Here is a 22,605-nt window from a genome sequence, read left to right as displayed (position 1 = left end):
GTCAATCATACTGCATTGCGAGTCTTTATGAAGACAATATATTCATAATTGAAGTATGGACTGAAAGTATTTAATTTCTATAGTTTCACCCTAGATCCTCGACTAGAGGTTCGTAATACATAAAAACATAATGAACATTGTGAAAAACATACAATCGATAGGTATTTAAGAGAGGAATTTCAATTAATAAGCGAGTATCGGTTTTCAGAATGAGATGTTTAATTTCCTTTAACCTGAATGACCAAAAACCATCAGTATGAACAATCATGATAAATGGAAACATTATTAACAAAAAAAATCTATTAAAAAGACTACACTTGGAAGTTTTCGGCTTTTTCATTTCTTGCTCCGACTGTTCTTATATATATCCCAATAGGTCTACATTAGTCAATCAACCTTATACATGTTTGCTAATCTTTTTACTCTCATATCATGCATATATAACTCTCCATATATTAACACATTTTCTTTTTTTTTCAGAATAATGACTCGGCGGGAAAAGAATGAAAAAATGAACAACGAAAGCAGCAAATACATGAAATTTTAATGCCATAGTATTAGGCATTGTTTTCTGGACTTTCGTCCGTCCGTTCGATGTTCAGGGTAAACGTTTATACAAATGGAATTTATCGTGAAGTTTGTATCTATCAAACTAAAAGTTAATACATACATTCATTATATTGTGAACTTTTATACATATATGCAAAATTATGGTTTCTGCTCTTGCTATGCGTGCGACGTAAGGAGAATTTGAACTACAGTTGTATTCTCCGTATTTGTTAATGAATTAAATCCGGTAAGTGATTTGGGGACACGAAATTAATAAATATTATATTTTTTTTCTTGCAAACAATATGATTAAGTGACACAGTGTACACAGATATGAAGCGTTACCCGTACAAAGGGGAATAATTCAATTTCAATCATACTGAATTGCGATTCTTTAGAAATATTATGATATAAATATTGTTAATTAAAGTACGGACAGAAATATTATGGCGATAGTTTTAGTTTCTTTAGCTTTCCCTAAGATCCACGGCCAGTAGGAATACATGAGAAAAAAAAATGAACTTGTGGAAAAAGTACAACTGATAGATATTCGAGAGGGGAATTTAAGTTATAGTCGGATTTCTTTATTTGTTTTCTTTATCTATTTAGCGATGGTTGTGTGATATTATAATATTTCAACACTTTTGCGTCAAAAAACTGATTTATTGAACTGGTTATTTCCCTTTACATAATAGAAACAGCTGTTGCAACTAAGTACAAACATTTATGAATGCATTTGAAATCGTCTATATTGATTTGTTACAACATGTGTCATATCAAACAGGCAGTTTAGGATATATTGTATGATGTATAACTATTTCTGCACACATTGTTAACGGCTGTAGGATCCATGATAAAGAGAATTTGGTTCAAAGAGAATTTTTCATATTTATATCTGATGTTATTTTGATGGTTTATTTTTATGTAAATGGTATCATAGTTCAAGAACCCTTCAAGTAGCCTCTCAGGATGGGCATATTAGAAAAATACTAACTAATGTAGACAAAATACCAATAAATATATGTAGTGATTGAAATAGTCTAATTTTAATAGGATTATAATATTCCAGGTAGGTAAGTTTATTCATTTAATTTTCTTCTGTAACCGTCTTCTTCAAAAGTAGCATGAAAATCAAAAATACCTATCCCATTCTTATCATTCTTACTTGTTCATGTCAAACTGACATCAGAGAATCAATGATTGCTATTCCAAATTATGTGTTTTAGTTTTAGTTATGAATAAGAAACTAACTGTGAAAGACAGCTTTTAGTACACATTTTTATTTAGGGTCCAGCTGAAGTCCGACTCCGGGGGTTGGATTTTTTCCCGCTGTGATGAAGACCCATTGTTGGCCTTCGGCTGTATTCTGATCTTTAGATGGGTTGTTGTCTCTTTGACGTATTCCCCTTTTCAATCCTCAATTTTATACCTTCAAAAAAATCTTCATATTTTTATAATCCTTCAAAAACCAACAGCACCGGCCTACCCATGAATAACTAGTTATCAGAGTTTCTGTCATAGCTAATGTTTATATCGAAGATAATTATTTCTAAAATGTTTTTTTTGAAATTTTCAACAAATATTGGCCATTGATGCATGAGGTGCGTATTCCTTTTTGAGAGTTTTACATATTTCTGGTATATTCAACTTCGACAGATTCCAATACTCCTTTATCAAATAATGGCAAAATATTTTAAAGAGTGCCGAATGCCCCAGGAATCTGAATAAACCTTCATTTGCATTCTATTATAGAGCAATGGTAGAACCAGAACCCGACGATGAGGAAGCACAAGAGGTTAAGAGCACACCGGAAGTCAGCACTCGATGGAACTGTACCATAATGATTACAGTTATTATAGAAGTAATAATATTGGCAGTTGTTTGTATTTTGGAGTATTTTCTGAGGTAATTATTTGTTTGTTATTAAGTTCTATTTTTTCAATTAGAAAATGCGAAGAGGTAATCACTATCTATAAGCTGAAAAACATGTCCAATAGAAAAAAGACAAATTTACACAGAAAACATACACCATGATCGAGATAGGTCGACCAAACAAAAAACAAAGCCAAACAAAAACATTGCTACAATTTAACAAATATTTCCCTTCAAAAACAACAATCAGAAGACAAAACTAAAAACACATTAACAAACTAAAATATAGAACCGGAAGTAGTACAATTTTACTGGCGAAGTTTAACAGTCTTGATACAATGCTATTATTTCTCTCCAAACAAAGAGATACATAATCCACACATATATGCCAATCTAGAAAGAAGTATTTAAGGTTTCAGAATTTTTTTACATTTTCTAACTGGAGCAATGATGATACAATTAAATGTCTCCCACTATTACACAGTTGCTAAAGAGTTCCTGATGCTATATGCTGAATTACTTTTATAATGAACAACATCTTATGCTTTTTGTAGTATTATAAGTTTTGTTATAAAGTAAAAATGTACTTTTTACACATAGCTCAACATTTTTTTTTAAAGATCATTTAATGTTGCGAGTTCAATATACAGGATTATTTTTGAAACTGTAAAATATCATATATACATTTGAATTAAATTTCAGATTCACAACAGTTTTCCCAATACGAAAGGTGAACTTCTCTTGTACAGACAATGATATAAGTTATTCCACATCACAAGAGGCAGGATTTACCTTTGATATGCAGATTCCTGAGGCACTAATATATATATTAGTTTTCTGTTTACCGATCGGCATCGTAAGTACTAGTATATGTATTGTAACTAATTCTTGGACTTGGTCCTGTATAATATGAGGTACCAAAATTGCACCTTTTTTGACAGTTTTCTTTTACCTACGTTTATTTATGATCCAAACATGTTTCTATTCTATACTAATTTTGTTGCTGTATCATTATTTACTATAGTTCCATAAATTTAATTTTGATTCCATATTGAATCATAAGAAAACGGGTTTTAACCGACATTCAAAAAATCTATGGTTAAATATAGTCCATTGAGCTCTAACCAAAATTCTGTCTAGTTCGTCTCTGACTCAAAAGTTCATTTGAATAAAGACATAAAAAGAGGCAAAAGATACTAAAGTGACATTCAAACTCATAAGTTTTAAATAAAACCGCCATGGCGAAAAAGAAAAGGACCCAGATACAAACAACAGTATAGACAACAAATAGAATTAAAGCCAGAATAACACGCACCCCAATAAAACCTGATGTGATCACAGATGCTTTGGAAGGGTAAGCAGATGATGTTCTACATGTGTCACTCGTCGTTAACAGTTAATCAATTTGTGATGGTGTCCGTAAAATGTGTAAGGGATTATTTCAACTTCACCACTTGGAACTTTTGGTTTAATAGCTTTTGATCAGCAACACTCCATCAAGGACATCATGACAGAAAATGCAAGTCTAGAACTATCGTATCAACTGGCTCAATGCTTATCAACTTCTTTATTAGACCATTTTAACGTTTTGATTCTACCGTCACTGATGAGTCTTTTGTATACGAAACGCTCGACTGGCTTACAAAATTTCGAAACCCTGTTTCTATGATGAGATCGTTTGCTGCACATATATGATTTAATAGATGTAATTACTACAACGTGTACTTATATTTGAAGATTTTATTAACTGAAACTGGCATTTGGGCCTTTGTAAGCGATAAAAAGAAATCCTTAAAAGCCGGCCGTTTGAAATTTATGCAAGTTATTCGACGAGTGATTCGCTTTTCTGGTAAGTCCACTTTCTTGTATAGATTTATTTACTTTCATTATTTGTAATTTAAAGTGCATCCTAATGCCATAAAGTATATACAATTATTCCATAATTGAAAGAATTAAAGACTTCATATGATAAATTTGACTCATATGCTGAGCTTATATATATATCAGAACTCTGGAACGTTGAAAGTTTTTGGTTTAGACTTAAGAGGGGTCATATAACACATATTAGGTACCCTCTATCAAAAATGTTTCTGAACGTTACTTCATTTTACTTCCTGGAAAATCTACTAAAAGAATCAAAACAAGAATGCAAACATTCTAAAGATAATGAAGAATGGAGAAGGGGTTTATTTCACGAAATGTTACATGCACATTTGCTCTGTGACTTGATATTCGATGATACTATTGGTTAAATGATGATCATATATTACAATTCGTTTGCTATCTTCAATAACAATTAAAGATTTGACATTTCACTTAATTCACATTTTATGTTTCAGGTGTTTTCCTGTTTGGCATTTTATCGCTAATGATCTATGTAGATATCATAAAACTAATGACAGGACGATTAATACCAAGTTTTCTTGAAGTATGTAAACCTAATATGTCACAGTGTACCATCCAGTCTAATTATGGTGGGGACGAATTGTGTACACAAACAGACGAAATCAAATTAAGATTAGCTAGGTAAATTATTAAGGCAACAGTAGTTAACAAGTGTTCAAATCTCACAAATCGACTAAATATGCACATTAACGTAACAAAGAAAAAAATGAGGGAATTGCTAGGACCCCAAATAATAAAAACATAATATAAAGTAAAATAACAAAATACTCAATTTTATGAAAATTCAAAACGAAATTCCTTTATCAAATGCTCAAACACATCAAACGAATGGATAACAACTGTCATATTCCTGTCTTGGTACAGACATCAGTCTAAAACTTCAAGGTGTAAGTACCCGTTTTTCCTCTCTTTAGTTATTTCTAATAGACTAGGTCTGGTAAGGAACAAATATATGTTACCAAAACAAGTCTATTAGAGAAGTGTGTGAAACTTTTTTCGTGAAACAGAAATGGTATAAAATAAGGAAATTTCCAATTCATTCCTTAGCCAATTGTGAAATCGTACGACTAAATTTGTTTTCCCAGTTTAACGAAGAATTAAGCATCGAAAACAAAGTGAATATTATTTTAACTTTCATAAATAATGCATGTTCCCCTTACGGAATGAAGAGTATAGAATATTTATTCCAACGGAAACATATATATAATATCATTGTTTATGATTTTATTTAATAGGACCATCTATTAACAGGATCAAATATACATTCTCAAGTTAGAAGTCATTATTCCAGACTTGTAATTTCGGATTCATTCTTGACAAATATGTATAAGTTGAGATCGTGAATTAATACTTGACAATTCGAGTTATCCTTCCTTCTCTGTTTCATTTCAGGTCGTCGTTTCCATCTTTATATTCAGCAATGACAACATTTTCATCTGTATTCATTGTGGTATGTAAAAAATATGATAAAATAAACATAACATAGAAATAAACTATGATTCATGACAGAAGTTATATACATGACGCAAGAAAAATAATGATTCGTCACAGATATGAGCCGGGTGTAATTAAAGACAACAGTAGCATACCGCTGTTCACATACCATCAATCAATTGAGAGAAAACATACCTGGCTTTTTTTAAACCGAGAAAAATACATCGACTATAAAAGAAAAACAACGGAACAACAGAAACACTGAGGTGCAACAAAAACAAAGTCGATATAAAATACTTTATGGGTGACTTTTCCATACCAATTTTTACGAAATAAAGTTTTGATAACGTTTTGTTTGGATCATATCTATACAATAGGATGGTATATATTTTGGTACGAGTTTTATTATTACCATTCAATAACGAATTCCAAATTTATATGTTTATTTGTATTTTTGTAAGTCTTTATTCAATTTGTTTCTCAAGACCGAATATGAATGCTCCCTTTAGGTTGATTTTTATTCAGGAAGTCATCGGTTCTGATGTGTTAGCAATATTAAAAGTTGTTTTTACTGAATTGTAGTTTTATGAACTTCCATTTTTTGAATTTGACTAGAAGTTTGGGGTTTTTATACTTTGTTTATCAAGAATATGAATATGTTGTAGACTTTTTATCAGTTGGCTTATATATACAATGACTGATCTGCAATACAATCTTCTTTCTGTGTATAAAAATTATGAACAGATATATCATGTTAGGGAGGGGTATTTGCGAAAATACCAGTCAAGGGACCGTGAATATCCCAAGCCGCTAGGCGAGGGAATTTGGTCCCAAGACTGGTATTTTTCGCAAATACCCTTCCATAATATAATATATCTGTTTAATTACACCGAATACATTTTGATTGATACTATCTGTACATGTGAATGGTAATCGTAGTACCGCGGGAGTTATACATATACATTAGTGCTGTCTTTTTGTAACGTCATGGTATTTATATGTGTAAACGTCATTGTTATTCCAATACTAAAGCGTTCATTTATACAGACGTCTTTTTTCCCTCTTTATATGTATATATCTCTTACAGTTTTCGGTTTAACTCAATCAATATTGTTTAACCATGTTGTCTTAATAATCGGGATAAGTGAGAAAGGTTCCGAATAACTTTGTCGGGAACAGGCTCGCGAGGGTAAAAAAGGAATATCCAAAATGGCAAATACCATGGTATTTGAGGCAGATTACCAGCAGTAGTGAAAAAAAGTTATTTTGAAATGAAGAAAAAAGGTTAGATGTGCAAAAATATATTGGTTCCAAACCAATCCAAATGCAGCATTCTTACATGAGGTGTAATTATGTATAGTATCTTATAAAGTATGCTGATTTGAACTTCACTTAAAAGGAATGTATATGTATTTTACAGTTATACTTTCACAAAGCCCTAAAATCTCATTCAGGGCGAATATTCCGACCGTTTCTATCCTTTATCTTCCTAATGTTGGCATTGGTATGTGGTCTGTGGGAAATACGTACCTACCGGTGTCACTGGACAGATGTAGTTGTTGGATATACTATTGGTCTTGTCCTTGCAACATACCTGGTAAGATATTGTCATTGAACATGTTATTTGTATAAATCTAGATTCAAGCTTACATGGAATTGAATAAAATTGTGAAGAAAAATGGAAAATGAGTTCAAAGAGACAACAACCGACCAAAGAGCATAAAACAGCACACCACCTCGAGGAGGGCTTCAGCTGGCCAATAAATAAAAATGTGTTCTAGTTATGTGAAAATGGACGTCACACTAAATACTGCTAATTCAGACACATGTCGTCGATTCGTTATTGAAATTTTTGAAGAATGGGGGAAAATGCGAGATATTATATTTCAATTTGAGGAAAAGCTGGATAAAAATATTTTTTCTGAAATTTTAATGCGAGTTCAGATTACTGAAATACTAACCACACGCAATATTCACAGAAACAAATAACTCGCGGTAATTTCTAATTTACAGTATCTGAATCTTCAACTCAAGTAAAGCATAAGTATCTCACATTCGGAAGTATAAAATTTAGAACGTGTTGTTTTCATTTTATTTTCAAACACATTATCTCATGGAAACAATGCACACAATTCTCTCCGCCTTTCTTTGGATTTGTAATTAACTTTGTGCTAAGTGCTTTGTATAATATCTTATTTAATAAGTCATGAAACAATTGCATACTATTTTTAAGACTAATCACATGTAAATCCTCACATATTGCCTTGTAGGGTCTAGTTTCACTGCAGTACCATAAACAACGAAAAGACGACGACAATATTATTCAGTTTTTCCAGCAGTTAATTAAAGACCAAGAAGAAGAGAACGTAAGTTAATTTGAACTATTAGAATTTATGTTCTTGCCACTCATGTACCGAAGCATAAAATATTACTCATTGCTGATGTTCCTTCGTATCGTCAATAATTTCTGGACTTTGGACACTATAAAATCCAACAGATGTCTGGTATTTTCGTCATGCCTTTAGTTTTGTATTTGTAAGTGTACACCAATTGATGCATTTTTTTCGAGTGACATAGTTTTCTTCTAAATTTACAAGACTAAAAAAAAATCAATGATAACTTTGTATATATCTCAAATTGTTGTCGTTATATATACCTGTGAATAGTAAGCGGATACTTTGTACATCAGTGTGTTTAATGGTTGGTTACATACAGGTAGACCATGTTTCGTTTTAAATGACTAGCTTTTTATGAAAATATGTTACCATTCCGTAATTCTATCAGCTTGTAAAGTTATTTCGCTTCGATTTCACAGATTTTTTAAAGAACAGATTTTAGTGTAACCCATGATTTTTAAATAGCTATAAAATAACTGCATTGACATTAATAATGCTTCATCAAAGTTTTGCAAAAACCAAAAATATTTGATACACACCATTTTCTTTAAAATGCAGAGTTATGAAAAACCCGCTTACACTTGCAATAGTTGATAAAAGTACCATACTTATAATTTAATAGCAAGTGCATTCTTTTAAATCGTTAATTGGACAAACAAAATATGAGCTGTAGAAATGAAAATGTTATACAAATCGCATTAACTATTTACATCAGATTATCAATATCATGATATAATTGGTTTGTTACCTGATTCAAATCAGATGTTCGAAATGAGACGGTCAATTTTATGAAACACGTTGTGAGATACTCGTGCTCTTTTTGCCATATCTGACAGAACAAGCATAATATACACATAACATCAAACTCCCAACGAACGTAAATCTTTTCAATACTATTATTATAGCGAGTAGACATTTTCTATCATTATACTTGCAAAATCACTTGTTGTTAATGAATAATTCAGTATTTTACCTGACATGTAATAATAACAAGAAGAATTTATGAGCCAGGTAACCCAAAGCTTTTTTCCTCGACGGAAGGAGTGACCAGCATACGGAAACATGTTATAGCCAAGGTGTAATAATACAAAACAACAACCTTGACTTGATAACAGTAATATAAAATAAACAAGATCCGTCAGTCCGACAAAAAGGGTGTCAAAGGCTCTAAGGATAAAACAAAACGACAAAAAAAGCATCGAAAGGACACAAAGACAGTCCTAATGAACTTGGAAGATCGGTGTTAACAGATTAATGGCATATGTTTTGTTGACTTGAGTGTCATTAGTATGCCAACTTGCAAGGTTTCGTTCTTTGCAAATTATACTCAGGATCAAAGTTCTCTTTCACCAGAAAAGTTGTTAGGTCTATGAAATAATACCGCAAAACTGCAAGCTGCCCTGCCCCATTATGAAAGTAGAGTTGTTAGATAGTGCTAAGAACCGGTGTAGTTGAGATAAGGGAAGCGGTGACGGACCGCAATAGGCTAAGATAATGTGTGAATACAAACTTTAAATTTAGTGACGCAATAATTTATACAAGTAGCTAAAACACAATTTATTCTAAATAAACCAACTTGTAGTTAGTTTAAGTTGTTACATATTCATTATTTGTGATGACTGCAACCATTGTTAAACTTGTTTTGTTTTATTATTTCTACTGTTTGATTAGATAGTCTGACAGAAACTATTAGAATCCAGACTTTCATTATACATTGATGAGATTTTCAAAGTCTAATAAAATTGTTATTTATTTGTTTTTCTTGTTTTATGTCTTTGAATAAGATGTACCACTCAAAGAATAAAAGAAGAACACCATAAAAAGCAAAACAAAAAAAAAAACAAAAAAAACAAAAAAAAATTGAAGTAAGATTATATATAATTTTGGCAGGCAAACATGCGACTGTCAAGGAACAGAAGTTTACAACGACAAAAAGTCATTTATTCCAGTCCAAAGACAAGATGGCATCGTGCTGTTACAACAATACAAGAAACAAGACAAAACGACCCTGAATTGTACAATTCGTTCCAGAGAGACTTATCAAAAGGCATAGATCATTATAGAGACAGAAGGGGTACACTTATTGATACAACTCGTATAACATGAATAATTAAATGTGTGTATATCTATTAAACATTCACGTCACTCATCAATATGAAAGTAGTTTACCGATGTTCTGCTTATGAAAGTGGTAAATATTCTACATAAACATTGAAAATATGTTCACGAATTGTACATTATTTTAGTTTAGTTAAATAAGCAAAACTGTAATACAAAATATACAAAATTATACATAAAATTTAATTTTTTTGATGAAATGATGTGTTTTTTTTTAGAAACCGAAACATCTATGCACTTGATCTCTTAACTAAGCAGACTTCTGGCTGTAAGGGAAAATCTTCAAATTCTGAATATGTTATAGTATGAAACATGATGTATTGAAATTAAAATAGGTAAAACGTATGTATTGGTCAAATTAAAGAGGTAATGTTTCTAAAAGAAGATCAGAACTTCTAGTGTTGTTGGACTTCATCTTTTCTATAACTTTAGTTAGGAAATGAAAACTTGATACGTGTATCTTATACATTTTGTTCAAAACAAATTGTTATTCGAATGTACACTAGCCTAACATAACATGTATTTAGAGTCATGACACGCTTTTGGTCATGGATGCTATTTTTTTATGAATTACAATAAGAGAGCAGAAAGAGGGACATTCAAACTCATAGATCGACAATTTACTGACCATGCTATAGCTTATAAAGAAAAAGAAAAACAAACAAATAATAGTACACAAGACGCAACATAAAAAAACTATAGACTAATCAACACGAACCCCACGAAAACTTGGGGTGATCTCAGGTACTCCGAAAGACTAAGCAGATCCTGTTCCACATTTTGCAACGCCTGGCTAAAAATGAAAGCAGACAAGCAGACAAACCGTCGTGTTGCTCATGTTATTACAAACCTGGTTAATATTCTTATTCGGTAAGTCACATTCGTTAAATGGGAACGGGATTGTAGTTACGATATAAGGAGCATATCCGATATCACCTGTGAAACGGATATTCCATAACGGTTAACCAACTCTTGATGGCGTCCGTAAAATTTACCAAGGAATAATTACAACTTCACCATTTGGAACTCTTGGTTTCATAGTTTCCTTGTGAGCAGCAACCCTATATTAAGGAAAATATCCTGATAGGAAATACAAACCCGGAAATATCGTATCAATTGGGAGATATATACTCCGTATGCATGTGCTGCTGGAATGTTGCTACATAGAAATGGAAAGTTCACAATTGGGAAGCTGAAATCATCTCTTTTGTCGTTTTCAACCGATTAGCATTGTCAATAAAATTGAGAATGAAAATGGGGAATGTATCAACGCGACAACAACCCGACCATAGAGTATACAACAGCAATATCTAGATGTAAGTCAAGATATGAGATAGAGCTAACTTTTTATCTCATGTTTGATGGGATAGATGCGTTAAATATAGTCACTAAATGAGTTCTTCTGAGTCAGATGAAGTTTCAAGCAAATTCATTTACTAAAAATCTAGAAACCAAGACCAAAGATTGAATGATTCACTTATTGTCCCACACGGAATTTCATTGACGCAGTGATTATTATATGAAAAATATCCAGCTAATTAAACTTTAGATCCATCGTGACTAGCTTACTGTTATATTTGTTAAGCATAGCGTATTACATGTTATATGATAAAATTGTTAAAAGTATAATACATATTTTCGTAAAAACGGGTTGTTTTCTTTAATAAATAAATGCCATACATTCATTGTTAAAACATTTAGAAACAAAAGGATAGCTTCTACAGCGTACAATTTCTTAAACGGAGCAATGAAAATTTTTATATATGTTATCATATATAATAAAACGATTATGTTTAACATAAATAAAGCAAATATTGACGGAAATACGTGAATGGATGTTACGCGCTGACATTGTATATATGAAAACAAAAAAATCACAAAAATACTGAACTCCGTGGAAAATTCAAAACGGAAAGTCCCTAGTCAAATGGCAAAATAAAAAGCCTAAACACATCAAACGAATGGATAACTGTCATATTCCTGACTTGGGACAGACATTTTCTTATGTAAAAAATGTTGGATTGAACCTGGTTTTATAGCTAGCTAAACCTCTCACTTGTATGACATGATATTGACAATGTTGCGTGAACAAAACAAACAGACATAATAAGTAAACATGTAACAAATAAAGCAGTCAATATTGTGTTTCAATCCCATTCATTTAAAACAAACAGATATGTAACAAAGAAGCACAAAATGGCATATAGACCAAGCACATCAGCAAAAATAATGACAAGAAAAAGCCACGTCATATATGTAACAAAGACACACAAAAAGGCGAAGAAAAAGAAATAGGAAAAATGAAAGACCAGCAACAAACAGGTTTAACAAAAACGAAAAGTAAAAGACAAGAACACGAGAATGTCATAAAAAATATTGACAATATTGATTTTGCGTTAGCTTTCGCTCACCTTTTGATTTTTTACAGCATTTGCAACGTAAGACATGAACAGGAATGAAATAAATAAAATCAGTTGGAAATGTATTTAGTTTCACCGTGTGTAAAGACAATATCAAAAGAGGGTACAATAGATCCATAGCCTTAGAATTACAGTTTTGTTTTGTTTTTAATAACCCTAAAAAGAAACTTAAAACTTAAAACAAAGTTGTGAATCTTAGTGGTCATTAAACAATAATCTGATATTCCGTTTAAATCATATATTTAAACGAAAGATAGAAGTTGCCAAAGGTATGTTCAATCTCATAAGTGGTAAACAAACTGACAACGCCAGCATATACAGACGAAAAACGACATGAAGACAAACACTATTTTACACGCCCTCCAAAAACCGGAGTTTAGAATGTCCATTGTACATAGAAAAAATTAAAATTGTTCTTTAATTGACAATCATTGGACCAAAGATCTTTATCGAGGATATCACCTGTACAGTCAATGTCCTCAGCATTGACAATGATTTATTAAATATGTACAAAACCAGACGCGATAATTGTTGTGAATTGCAAACTTACGATCAACTTTAGTCGTAAAACATTTGATCGAAACACATGACAGACCAACACATGCATACTTACAATCAACTTTAGTCGTAAAAATTTTATTGGAACACATGACAGACCAACACATTTCCATACCAAAATCAACCTTAGGATTTAACGGCTAACGAAGAACTAGTTGTTTGTACTATTTTGAAATTTTCACTCTCTTACATGAAAATGAAAAACATGACCTCAAAGCGAAATTTGAACATAATTTTAATTTGATAGCGTGATCCAACTTATCTATATAAATAGATTTCGTTATAAGAGTTATACTTCTGCTCGTAGGTTTCATCAGGGTTTGTAACACAGTATATGAGGTTAGTGTAGCATGTGTATATTTTACTTTATCATTTTCCTGTTTTGTTTGTGTGTCGTAAGTGATGATAGTATGTACCACGCATCTTCTCAATCTTTGTCTGTCGTCAAAAGTTGATAGCCCAACAATATTACATTTGTAAACTTGCTTGTTTTAGTTTTTCCCACAGAGGGATTTGAATCCATTAGTAACTAAACAGGTATATCTGGCACAGTATCATTTAGCCATACAATTGACCTCAATATGATGCTGTAAGTGATTTTATTTGTCCTATGTCCATTCTATTGACACGATTAAGTCTAGACTAATTAATGAGACTAAGAACCAGTTACCTTGACTAAAACATTTGCTTTACTGAAAGTGCAGTAATCATGATCGACTTTTGTACCGAAATGGTAATAATCATATTTTTTGTTTCAATTCGAGTTTAACTTAAATGAAGTTTCCAACGTTATGAATTTATTTGATGCCGGTTATCATTGGAGTTTAACTTGTAAATATTACAGTTAAGATTCAGCTCAGTTCATACACATTGTCAAGCTGATATTTCTGTGGCTATGATAAATTAACTTTAATAACCGTCGTTCTTTACTCGGTTACGACACCATCTAATGCCCCTTACTACTATGTTCTAATTTGCAATATTTACAGTACGGGTCGAATTTATACAAATGCTGACCTTTCTATGGTCAAAAGACGAATTATTTGATTCCGTTATAAGGTTTCATTTCGTAATGAAACGACCCATGCCGTATGCAACAACCCGTATTACATGAAAACTATTATGCTTCTAAAAAATCACAAACTTTATTCATTATTAAAACGGGTGGACAATACATCTTGACAATTAAATAACTGATATATGTATATATATATATATATATATATATATATATATATAAATAAAGTTAGAATCAACAACCTATGATATACGTATGAAATAATGATTGAAATTGGATAAATATTTTAAGATCTATCGTCTTTGAGATCGACATCGTCATATGCCAATTCCAGCTTTATGACGTACAACAATTTTGATTCAAGTGGAATGATACTGCTTTTGTCATTCTCAACAATTTCTGACGCGTTGTGTTTTATTTTCTGGTTAAAATTGCGAATAACATAAATATTTATATATATTTTTTAATTTTGAAATTTTGAAAAAAAATAATAATAAACAATATTGATAACAATTTGCAAGAAACACAGACTACTGCGACAAAAAGAAAATTTTCAGCAAAAAGATTGTGGCGATTTACCTAACAAATCTAAATTCGCGGCGTTTTGAATTAGCTTCACCCCCTTGTCCTATATAAATTTCATGTATGAATCTATCGTAAATAAGGCGATAAAAGCAATCAGAAATCATTTTTTTTAACGCTGAAATAAGTAACCAGTATTTGTCTAATCATTAATGTAAATGTAGAATTAGAGTTATTTATAGTCATATTTACTTGCAAAAGTACACACGCAATAAATAGAGACGAGTGCCCTAAATAAGTATGAATTAAATTCTGACATTTTCACTTCTTATTATTAAATATTGTGATCGGATTGCGCTATGCAGCGTAAAAACTAATTGATATGTCTCACATACAAACTGGTAACAATGTGTTTTTATAACAATATCCAGAACGTCCAATTGCTTGGGTTGCAATCCTTTTAAATTTTAATGTTTTCAATTTAAACGCTGTCATTTTCATTTTGAAGTGAAGTGAAATGTGGATTTTAGCTTATACATCTGTCATCTGTAAAACTTGGTTAATATGCACAAAAGCATAAAAGCACTTAAATCAAAATATCCAACTATAGTACTTATGTATCGTAGGATCCGTTTGTTTGGAACAAATCTTAATTAATTTTATGCATACCGGCTATGATGTTATGAATCACGAAAGTTCATGTTTGATCTTCAGCTCATGAATCGGTCTTTCCATGAAATTTTCGCGGTAGATTTAATTTTGCGATTCAAATCATACCGCGAAAATAGTGAAAACAGTGCCGCAAAAATATCCCTGTTTATAGTAGTTTAACCTTTGAAATATATTTGTTTCCTAGTACATGAGGTATTGTGGCATGTGGTTTACCTTTCATATCAGCTGTGTATGTATGATTTTTGTTGTTGTAATGGTTGGGCAGTAACGTTGTTGCAATACTTTTAAAAAACTTTTTAAATCTTTTTGATATGTTAAAATATGTAACATCTTGAATACAACCGTTCTCTATCGATAAAGCAAACGTTATACAGAACTGATACTACAAATAATTAGACTTAATTCTGAGGTTAAACTAAACAATGTTTCATTTGCGAATCTGTGTCGCTTATTCTTTGTTCATCCTACAATGGGATTTAAACTCATTTGTAAGTCCCCAAATACTCTGAAAGGAAGAAGGATAGCTTGATATCTGCTTCAATCTTTGATCCTTATGATGCCTTTAACGTGTAAAAACGTACGCGAAGGGGATACACAATCAGTTAATTAGGAAGAATTATGATTAAAGAAACAAATTAAAAATGCTTGAATTATGTACTATACAAAATAATGATCAACCAGATAGTTTTAAGTTTTAGAATGATCAATTTGAAAGCTTTTCAATAAAAATGTTACCGCAGGTATTTACATGCAATGATGAATAAGATGAACTTTCTTTATCTTTAACATCAAGTAATACTATCGTGATTAAAATTGTCAATTCTATGAATGTCAAGTGTTCGATTTTTAGATAAAACACATGAATCTACAGTTAGATCTGGCACAGAAAAGGTATTCATCAAGTGGGCTAAATAGTCATATTTACAGGTTATTAACAGAATGAAATATAAAGACTGATCTATGATATTAAAACATAACATTAAACTAAAACATCTGTCTGTGTTGAACGTGCATTTCGCCACATAGAAATTTGGACTAAAATGATTAAAACAATACATTTTCTTTAAATTTCCAGTCCACCAATTGTGTAATTGTGTTAAATCTAAACATTGCATCGTTCTTGCTTATTGTTTATCTTAGGTTTTCTCGTTGTTTCTTTTGTTTATGGCATTGCCTGGCTTTCTTTCGATTTTGTTTACTTTTACTTGATATTTTTTTACCTGAAAAAAAGGTAGATAAATCAATATGTCTTATTCGCTGACAAAGACAACGACTGTAAATGAACTGAAATAAATGACAGGGAAACATATGCATATCAGCTCAATCACAAGGTGCATACAGAGATGTTACACCATTTATAAAAGTAAGATTCGGCTTGAAAATTATGTTATTTTTTGTTTTTGTGACTCGGATTTGTTTTCGCTTAATCGATATAGTTGACTATTAAACAACGATATACTACTGTTGCCTCTTTTGTTAAGGTTGATTATCAGTCTGTTTGAGCTGGACTTTGCAGTATGTTTAGTGTGTGTATTACTGTAAGGTATACCCGGAATATGCTCTAAACTAGAAAAATCGGAGGCGAGATAGTGTTTGGGTGGGTAGGGGTTTCTGTTCATCCAACATTTCATAACACAACCTCATTTATTGTAATTACCAAGTCAAGCTATCTGGATGATTTGTTGTTCGTTGTATTATTTTCTATCTAAATACGTGTACTTTCTCAGATTGCTATTGGTTAGTGGGGTCCGTCGTATTTTTAAGTACTTTTAGTAAATCCTGTCATCCTTTTCATGTTTTATTCCTAGAACAATTGTAAAGAACACATATGAATTACAATGTCTATGCATTCTCTATGGCAGTTACAGTCATTGGACATGTTGGAGCAACCCGTTTCTAAAACAAATTAGAACAACGCAAATTAATTCTATAAATGAAAATTTTGCAACTAGACTCTTACTCTAGACTTGTAATAACATGACGATAGTTTTGATAGTATGGATGTTAGTTCTATGATGAAAATAAAGTAAATCAGAAAAAAACATCACTGAAAATACATAAAAAACTGTTTCTCGAAGGTCACATAAGAAACATTTAAAAGGTTTTGATAAAATGACAGCTTCCAAGTAATATTTGATAATAGAAGTATTTGTTGTTTGTTTTCAATTCAAACTCAATTGAGTTGGCCGTCTTTGTGCTACTATTAAAAGTTTTGATAAAAAAAGTAATTGTCAAGGGCATTGATGACAAAGTCACATTCATTTTGACCGACATTTTCAAGACAATAAGATTGTGATACTGATTTTCCTTTATACTATGCTTATTGTTCTGTTGAATGTAGTTTGGTAAATCCGTCATTTTATACTAAAATTTTGCAATAAAACCTGTTACAAACTTATTACATCCAGTTTATTCGAAAAACAATTCATTGACCAGGAAGTGGTTAATTTGATTGTGATTACAAACGTGTCTGGATTTAGAAAAAGGAACGGTTCTTTTCATAAAAAGTATAGTGTCATTGTTTAGTACGATGAAGCGAATTTACGAATATAATTCGAAAAATATTTCAGTTAAATTAAGACAACAATAGTTTACCGGTGGTCGAATCTAGTAAGTGGAAGTTAAAAGTCTGTTCATAACATCTTCGATTTTTGATGATATTAAAACAAATGTGGAATTGGAAAGATGAAGCTTGAACCTTTCATTAAGTTTAATATCTAGATCACAAGTGCTTTCTTTAAGCCTTTCAGTACGACAGCACAAATCCTATAGTTAATTTTAGTATATTGTGTTGCATATGGTCTTAACTAGTTCAAAAAAATAAAATACCACGATGATTATATGGACCATAGTTTCAATATATATATTTTGCTTTCGGGTATGTTTACTCTACATTTCCTAATGACAATTATTTTGGTATACTGGAAGCTAAACGATTAAAGATACGATACGTACAGATCGATCGTAACTACACAGTATAAGATATTAAGCCTCAATTTACAACCAGACATTGTGACAACCAGCATTCAGTGACGTCAGCAATCATATTTTATCGTATGGCTTACAACAATAAACATAACTTATACCACATAGTCAGCAAAAAAGTCCCAAAATGTAAACGAAACCAAAAGCTTTGATTTTTGACCAAATATTAATCGAAAAATAAGTTAGGTAGAAATAACAACTACTAAATAACAGTTTCATGATTTGGAATAGGCGTATATAGACTAAGCGGGTTAAACATGTTTGTGAGCGCCAAATGTTTCCTCTTTTCTTGGATAGTGAAGTAACAGCAGAACATAAGAACACACAAATCATCATATTGAAATTCTTTGACTCTTTAATTAAATTAACGATACCAATTTTCTTGCACCAGGTGCGCATTTCGACAATACATGTCTCTTCAGTGATGCTGGTAAGAAATATTGACATGGCTAATAAGAAGGCTTTGTTAGTTGAGAGCCTTTGGGTAAATGATTTAAGAAAAAGAAAGGATATGGAAATAAAATTGAATGAGTTACTATAAGGTAATACATAATTTCAATAAGGAATGATAGGTGAAAATAAGTTGGACGAAGCAGCCATAACTATGTAAACATAAATCACAGACATTCAACACAACTGACTAAAAATTCAAATAAATATGCAAATAAATCTAAAAAAGACGCAAACAATTTTTGTAGTTGATAGTAAAGTCGCAATGTTTTCCCTACACTCACGACACACAGTTAATTTCAGATGATGACGAAACACTTTATATTGCTTGGTGTCGTATAAAACAATAGAGGTGGAAAGTATAAAACGTCTTTTAACGTCACTGATTTTTATAGCAATTTTATTTTCTGACGCAAAATATCTGATGCAGATTTATTTCACATTTTCCTTAAACACGTAACAACAATGTTTTGAAATGGAAATCTACTTACCGGTAATAATTCTCTTTCATGTCCGTTTAAACTCCTACAACAGTTTATTCATAGCATTGGGTAGAGTGATACTTTATATATCTAGCAAAAATGATTCTCATGTTTACATAACACGCATTTGAAATAAAATTGTCCAGGTATACCCGGAGCTTGAAAGTCAAATACGTAATTGTCATAGAATTGTACGAATATTTACGCACCAATATAAAAAGAAGAAGATAATGTTTGTTTACCAATAAAACATCTAGAAGCCAGAGACAAAATGATAGGACACTGTATGGCCATCAATGTGTTAATGTAAGACATGTCATATATTTTTTACAAAACAGACGACCAGCTCTGTACCACAATTTACTGGCGAATTTTATTGTGACAGCATAATGCATAATCCGTCGTTTTGGTCTGAATGCATTTGGCGGAAGTCTTGTAACAATGCTCAGTTCTTTTGTGTATCTTCAAAGACAATTAAGGAGATTATGGCCATGGAACATTATTAAAAGAATTCCAGTGAGATGTGATTTCTGTATCTGGGCACTGGCTCAGAAAATCGGAATTCACTTTCAAAATTAAACCAATGAATAGAACTTTCTAGTATCTCGGAAATACACCGATGAACACCATCAAGAAAATGCAGTTTAACGTATACGAAGGTGTTGCAATTTTGGTCTCAAAGACTTTATCTCAGTAATTGTTTTGAAATACACTTCAAATATACTAGAATTTAATTAAGAACACTATGCCTTTGACTTCATTTAACTCAATTGAACATCAAATGTAAATGAGGGTAATGTAACAAATGGAAAGAAAAAAGAAATGAAGTTGAATCGATTGAACAGTTTCGAAAAATGGTGCCAGATACTAAAGTCGTCTATGCATAAGGTAAACACTTAAGTACTGACTACTGGGCTAATGATGTCATCGGATACTAGTATGGCATCGATCTCGTTGTTGTACAAAATTATTGCCAGGTTTATATAACTCAGTACGTTAGAATTATAAATCAAAAGTATCTGTGATATTGAACTGAAACTTAATTGCAACTGTCATACAAGTGAGAGGTTTAGCTAATTATAAAACCAGGTTCAATCCACAATTTTCTACATTTGAAAATGCTTGCACCAAGTCAGGAATATGACAGTTCTTGTCCATTCGTTTTTTATGCGTTTTGTTATTTGATTTTGCCATGTGATTATGGACTTTCCGAATTGATTTTCCTCTGAGTTTAGTATTTTTGTAATTTTACTTTTTACTTACCTAGTATATTTTTTCTTTAAACATGGAATGGTATTGCTGACTGTTGAAAGCTGTGCGGTGACTGTTAGTTTCTTACATGCACCTCCATTGGTTTGATAATTGTGTAATTGGCAATTATTCCATATCTCTTTTTTTATATGTTTTTTTGCTTAAATTTGTACGCAATTCAATTACAAACGTTTTGCTCCGAGCAACCTTGAGAATTTTATTTCAGAAGCGTGCATTGTAAACATTAGAATGTTAATCATATTTCGATTTATGTACCTAATGCCATGGATACATTATAAAAGGAATTTCAGGACATGAAGGAGAATAATTGACTAGTCTTTCATTCCAAAATACGATTGTCACATGTTTAAAGAAAACATCAAATTATTCTGCATCAACTATTTGGCGTAACAAAATCAATTTGCATGCTTTAAGAAATCATCGACGTTAATAGTTTCATTATACTTTACTCTTAATTTGTTTTAAACATGTAACAATAAGCAATAAAAGTTTTTTGTCTTCCGCTGAAATAAACTTTGTTGTTATCGTAGCGTGAACATATCGTAGATCAAATATATTGAAACTTCAGACCAAGCAATGAACGGGTATTTTTCTTGTTTCTGTAACAGTAAGAAAACAAAATTCACAATTCTAAACTAAACTAAATTGAGGGAATTTGTCTTATCGCACTGACAAGCTTTACGAGAGCACTTTGATTTAAACTCTTAATAGATACAAAAAAAAAAAATGTCACAAGACGCGCGTCTCGTCTCATTAGTGACGCTCGAATAAAAAAGTTAAAAAAGACAAATAAAGAAAAGAAACATTTAAGACAAACAATTATGAAAAGTTGACAAAAACAAATAAGGCAGTCTATTTTGGGTGTAGAAACACACTAGTATTTCGAAAAATTCAAAGTTTTGTAAACCATGTCTTTAATGGTATATCTCATTTTTTATTTGTTTTAAAATCGACAAAAATCACGATTTTTAAAAATTATGTTGTTGCATTTTTTAGTAATCATAAGGAATTTCGTAAACAAAATGTTTTATAGACGCATACAATGTCACCGTATAATTGATATGAAAAGGACTACTTCATTTCCTTTTTCTTTATAAAACCAGGCACGTGTGCAGGTACAAGCAAACTAACAACATCCTGTTGAAGGAATTCCGTTATAGTGAATGAATTTAAAAATAGAACTTATTGCCAAATATAAAAAAGAAGATGTGGTATGATTGCCAATGAGACAACTCTCCACAAGAGACCAAAATGACACAATTATAGGTCACCGCACGGCCTTCAACAATTAGCAAAGCCAATACTGTATAGTCAGCTTTAAAAGGCCCCGATTGACAATTTAAAACAATTCAAACGAGAAAAACTAACGGGGTAATCTATGTACCAAAAAAATAAAATGAATGAAAAACAAATATGTAACACATGACCAAACGACAACCACTGAATTACAGGTTCCTGACATGGGACAGGTACATACATTCAGAATGTGGCGGGGTAAAAAATATTAGCGGGGTCCTAATGTCCCCCCTAATATGGGACAGTGGTGTAACAGTACAACATAAAAACAAACTATAAAAATTAGTTGAAAAAGGTTTAACTCATCTGATCAAATACAAGTGAACGTGCCCGGGTACTTGTACATCCCAACAACAAAAAGACACTATAAGTACAGAACTAAGACTAAAGTCTGGCATGAAAAAAAAATTTCTTTTCAAATTACATTCCATCGTAATGTGAGTAAAAAGGGAAACGGTATTACAAACCATATTTTGCAGAAAATGTAGGTCAAAAATGTATGTCTACTCAATCATAGGTAAGCACTTTCAACAAAGCAGATGTTTTTGTATTCATAATTTAGGCCGAAGACTTGATCATCTTAAATGACTGGGAATAGCACAAATTAGTTCGGTAAATGAATCAAATTCAGATTCTTTTTATGGAGATATTATATG

At 31.5% G+C, this 22,605-nt stretch overlaps 1 protein-coding gene across 3 annotated transcripts; it reads left to right on the top strand.

Moving 5' to 3' along the window:
- The first annotated feature begins 487 nt into the window (after positions 1 to 487).
- Positions 488 to 10,474, top strand: LOC143067841 (phospholipid phosphatase-related protein type 1-like). Of its 3 annotated transcripts, none has more exons than XM_076241439.1 (9): positions 488 to 603; positions 2,302 to 2,454; positions 3,124 to 3,277; positions 4,159 to 4,270; positions 4,761 to 4,947; positions 5,719 to 5,776; positions 7,181 to 7,357; positions 8,031 to 8,126; positions 10,047 to 10,474. In XM_076241439.1, exons 2-9 carry the CDS (start codon positions 2,306 to 2,308, stop codon positions 10,260 to 10,262), a joined length of 1,149 nt encoding a protein of 382 aa, XP_076097554.1. In that variant the 5' UTR covers positions 488 to 603; positions 2,302 to 2,305; the 3' UTR covers positions 10,263 to 10,474. The 3 variants fall into 3 exon arrangements, with proteins under 3 accessions (XP_076097554.1, XP_076097542.1, XP_076097550.1); XM_076241427.1 differs by lacking the exon at positions 488 to 603 and adding an exon at positions 1,308 to 1,618; XM_076241435.1 differs by lacking the exon at positions 488 to 603 and adding an exon at positions 1,308 to 1,622.
- The last annotated feature ends 12,131 nt before the right edge of the window (positions 10,475 to 22,605 follow it).

The sequence above is a fragment of the Mytilus galloprovincialis genome, chromosome 1 (genome assembly GCF_965363235.1).
Source record: "Mytilus galloprovincialis chromosome 1, xbMytGall1.hap1.1, whole genome shotgun sequence".
NCBI classification, from domain to species: domain Eukaryota; kingdom Metazoa; phylum Mollusca; class Bivalvia; order Mytilida; family Mytilidae; genus Mytilus; species Mytilus galloprovincialis.
Note: the sequence above shows the minus strand (reverse complement) of the source record. Positions and strands in the feature narration are given on the sequence as shown.